The 5,000-nt window shown below is 39.6% G+C and overlaps 1 protein-coding gene across 1 annotated transcript in view; it reads left to right on the top strand.

Moving 5' to 3' along the window:
* The window catches only part of LOC119595870, a 29,836-nt gene that overhangs the window by 17,330 nt on the left and 7,506 nt on the right, over positions 1–5,000 (top strand). The window contains exon 2 of the mRNA XM_037945071.1: positions 4,967–5,000. This exon is cut by the window's right edge and continues 91 nt beyond it. Coding sequence (XP_037800999.1) covers positions 4,967–5,000 — 34 coding nt within the window. The remainder of the gene's footprint in view (positions 1–4,966) is intronic.

Here is a 5,000-nt window from a genome sequence, read left to right as displayed (position 1 = left end):
GAAGTCATCATTAACTGAGGTCGCCGTTAGCGCCATCTTTCGTCCGCGCCGACAGATGCGGGTGGACGGAGTAGCGGCCGCGTGATTTGATGTGGAATCGCTTTATCGGCCGATCTTTGGCGGGCGTTATTGTTTTTCTTTTTTTTTTCTTCTTTATTTTCCTTTCTGTTTTTATCTTTCTTTTTTCATGTTGGGGTTTGCGGAGTGTTTGGTTTAATGCTCGGGTGTTTTGTATGGCGGCTTCCTGTTTTGGGTTATTTATGTATCTTTTTATTTGATAATTTATTTGTCTATGGATGGATGGATGGATTGGGTGGGTGAGTGGATGGATGGATGGATGGAAGGAAGGAAAAAAGAAAAAGATGGATGGAGAGAGAGAGAGAGAGAGAGAGAGAGAGAGAGAGAGAGAGAGAGAGAGAGAGAGAGAGAGAGAGAGAGAGAGACAGACAGACAGAGAGAGAGAGAGAAGACATCCAAGAAAACAGACCAACTCACTCGCAATCCATCCAACCGTAAATTTTGAAGAAGGCAAGCAGACTTGTAATAAATTTTCCCGTTCGTAGCTGAAGAAAATATGTTGGCATATATCGTCACAACGCTCCAATGGATACGGTAAAGCTATCATTGTAAAACCCTACATTAAAAAATGATTCACAATGTGCACGGATCATCTCACCCACGCATTATATGGAATAAAAGTAATGTGTTATGCCTTGTAACTTATAAAACTGTAGCATTTGAATCCATTTTAGGTTCAGGAAGCGAATCGAAACACGCGCTCAGCGAATCGAAACACGCTCTTACGCGCGAACACAACATGCAAATGAGAAACCTTTTTTTTAGCGATGTTTGTGGGATCCGTGGTTTAGTCTTATTTTCTCTCTCTCCGTTCTCCGTTTATCTACTATTAGCGGTAATTTGGAATCCTGTTGACAACAATATTATAAGGAATCGCGTACTCCTAGTTAAGTGGGTTAGGTTTCTACGGGCGGGTTCGGAATGCGCTCGAAGCTTTTCTTCTTTTTTTATGGTTAACCAGAAAGATTTTTTTTCTCCCTAATGTATCTGTCATAAAGTAGACCCATACGTTATTTTTTTCTCTCTTTCTCCCTGGCTATTACCACAATGCACACTTTTTTTTTTGTCACATTTGCGTATGAGAATATATCATTGCGTGTGAGAACGTTCTTTGGCCTCGATTTCGCTTTTCTGTGGCAGGGTCCAGATGATGCACTTTTGGCGAAATTTGCATTGGAGGTAGACGGTGATAGTGAGGATGAGAGTGATATTGATGTATCATCAAAAACACCATCACCATCACTAGCATCATCATCACTATCATCACCATCATCACCAACACCATCATCACCAACACCATCATCATCATCATCACCATCATCATCACCATTGTTGCCGTTATTGACGCTAATGCCTTTATACCATCATTATTATCAGTATTATCATTGCGACTTTCATAATCACCCTTATTTTCGTTAATGTTAGTATCATTTCATACTATAATAATGTTATTAATGTCACCACGACATGGTGTATCAGTACTGTAAAATTACCTCCCCCCTCAACCACCTTCCCTTTCCCCTTGTGTAAAACATAATAATAATAATATTAATTAAAAAAAAAGACTTAAAAAAATACAATAATACAACAGCAACAAAAAACAAATTGCACATGAAGTTACTTCCCTGTTACGTCATACCTACATCACCCCCTCCCCCCTCTTATTCTTTCTCTCTTTCAGGTTCTCACGTAATTAGCTCGATTATGTACAGTAAGCACCAGTTTATCCATTTCCGGCGGAAAAAAGGGAGTAATCGAGGGAAATGGGAAAGGAAAGGTTAGGAAGGAAGGGAGACAGAAGGAGAGGAAGTGAAAGAGAGAGAGAGATGAATATAAATAAATAGGAGTAAATAGATAGATAGACAGCAGAGACAGCAAACAGGCAACACAACACACCCCACAAAAACACAACAACACACACACACACACACACACACATACACATACACATACACAAACATACACATACAGAGAAACAGACAGACAGAGAGACAAACAAACATATGCAAAGGAATACGGATGAACAAAGCGAGACGATAGTTAACAGTAAAATATTGTATATACACATCCCTTTACTATACCTTGTTTCTCCTATCCTGGTAACATTAACACTATCGTGCCATACATAATTGCAGTGTAACCGACTTGTCAAAACATTTCTCGAGGCGTATAGTATTATGGTTTGCATCCCCCCCTTTCCCCGTAACCACCGTGTGTTTTGAACCCTGTGTGTTGGTCAGTATTTGTGGTGGCGAGGGAAGGGGGTGGCTACCCTCTTCCTTTCCCCCTTTCTCAAATTTACCTACTTTCCTTCATTTCGACTTTATTCCGCCGATTTATTCCATATAGTTATTTGTCGTTTTTTTTAGATACTTCTCTTTCCTTTTTTCTTTTATCAATTTATCGCGTTTCTTTCGTGGTCTGCTAACACTGGCACCGGATACGTTCCAGCGGCTGGTGCCTGCGGGGAAAGTGCCTCGGCGTGCCACTCTGTGTCTCGCTGGAAAATAGGACCACATACGATTTTTTTTCTTATATATCTATTTATCTATTTCTTGTATGATTTAGTTATTTCTTTTGATACATGTTTTGTGTGTCCCATTTAATGTATTTGGAAATAGATTTATAGTTCTATATATCTATAAATTTAGGGAAAACATGCGTATATTCACATGTTCTTTTTGTGTCTGTGTCGAGGTGTGCGCGTGTGTCCACAACCGTTCTGATTACTAGCCTGCCGTTATCTAATTAAGTAATTAAGTTTTCGCTCAGGACGTCGGTCTAACTTGGATTTGCATAAGCAGACATATGTGTATATACAGCTTAAGCATGCGTACACTTATGTACACGGCATGCACATACATACACACTAGTATGCATATCCACTCGAAAAACTCGCGCTCACGAGTAAAAACGCGTGCGAGTATGCATGTACACAGAAAAAAAAAAAATATATATATAATATACATATATACTCTTTCCTTTGCCAAACCTTCCCACAACTTGCTTCTAAATGTCTCAAATGGAAAATATAAGTATCCATTCTCTCTGTTCCCCTCTCCACTCTCTCCCCTCGTCTCCTCTTTCTTTCATTACTTTTCTTTCCTCTCCTTCCCCTCGTATATCTGTCCATCCGCCCACCTTCCCTTTCTCTAGTCATTCGTTCTTACAGTTATTTATTCGTGCTTAATTCATTTTCAATTTGAAGTTAAAAACATCAATGTATTCTCATATATATATATATATATATATATATATATATATATATATATATATATAAATATATATATATATATATATATATATATATATATGTGTGTGTGTGTGTGTGTGTGTGTGTGTGTGTGTGTGTGTGTGTGTGTGTCTGTCTGTCTTTCTATGTATTTACCTATCCATCCATGTGTATCTAATCAACGAACTACTACTACTCTCCATCCAACTAACCAATCACCTAATTATGGCTCATATTCATTAATTCCTCTACCATCTCATCATCCATTCATCCGTCTAACTATCCATCATTCATTAAATTTATCCATATATCTATCCAATAACCTATTAATTAATCTCGTCGCCCATGCGGTAGCGTTTACAGGTGTGTCCGAGAATATATTCTAATATCACACGTATCCATGGGTGTGTTTGTATGTGTGTGTGGACGTGTGCACTAATTGCGTGGCTAAGATTGTTAATCTGGCATAATCCAAATTAATCTCAAAGGAACTAAAACAAACAAACAAACAAATAAACGAAAACAAACCAAGGCAGCTGTCAGTCAATGAGTAAATCAGATTGCAAGTCAGTTAAACGTATGCAGCGGGTTGACTGGAGCAGAAAGGAAAATGATCAGGTAATCTGCCTAAATAAACCTTGGCAGCTGTTTCTTTCTCTCGTCTCGAATCTAGAGCAAAAATGATAAAGACGAGAGAGAGAGGGAGGGAAGGAGAGAGAGAGAGGAGAGAGGGAAGGAGGAAGGGAGAGTGTGAGAGAAGGAGGGAGGGAAAGCGAGAGAGAGAGAGAGAGAGAGAGAGAGAGAGAGAGAGAGAGAGAGAGAGAGAGAGAGAGAGAGAGAGAGAGGAAGGGAGGGAGAGAGAGGAAGGAAGAGAAGGAGAGAGAGAGGAAGGGAGGGAGAGGGAGAGGAAGGGAGGGAGATGTAAGGGAGAGGGAGAGGAAGGAGCGAGCGAGAGGGAGAGGACAGACAGACAGACAGAGACAGACAGACAGAGATAAATAGACTGAGACAAACAGAAAGAGACAGACAGACAGAGATAAACAGAGACAGACAGAGACAGAAAGGGAGAGTAGAGAAAAAGGAGGAGAGAAGAGGGAATAAACTGTTTTGACTCAGACATCCAAGAAAAGGGAAACATCTTTTAGACCAGAAAAAAACAAACAAACAAACAAAGGAAAAGAAAGCAAACACACCCCTTGCCACAATGGCCTCTGAGACTCAGTACAATGATAGGACGTGACAGACGGTACGTAGAGAGAAACTTTTGATGAGAAAGAAATGGCGACAGGTTAGAGTTGATTTTTTTTTCTTCTCTCTGTTTCTTCTCTTCTGTTTTGTCCGATTTTTTCTCGCTCTTATTCACATTTTCCTTGGTTTGTCTGTTTCTTCCTCCTTTCTTTTTCTTCAACCCTTTGTCATCCTTTCCTCTATCACGGCCTTTATAATTTACCCTGATAAATGGGGAAAAAATATTTGGCATCAATATGGGCATAGTAAAAAAAAAGAAATACTAAGATCTCGCAAAGAATAATGGTCACAAATAAATAAATAAATAGTACTATACACATGAAAAAAAAAAATCAGTCGCCAATCTTACAGCTTCCTCTTCTCTATAAAGAAAGTCACCCTAACGCGACCTCTTCTCCCCACCCGCAGGTCGCGCTGATGGTGTTGTGGGCGGGCGTGTGTG

Source organism: Penaeus monodon, chromosome 36 (assembly GCF_015228065.2).
Source record: "Penaeus monodon isolate SGIC_2016 chromosome 36, NSTDA_Pmon_1, whole genome shotgun sequence".
NCBI classification, from domain to species: Eukaryota; Metazoa; Arthropoda; class Malacostraca; order Decapoda; family Penaeidae; genus Penaeus; species Penaeus monodon.
The sequence above is the reverse complement of the archived record's forward strand: the minus strand, read 5'-3'. Positions and strand labels throughout refer to the sequence as shown.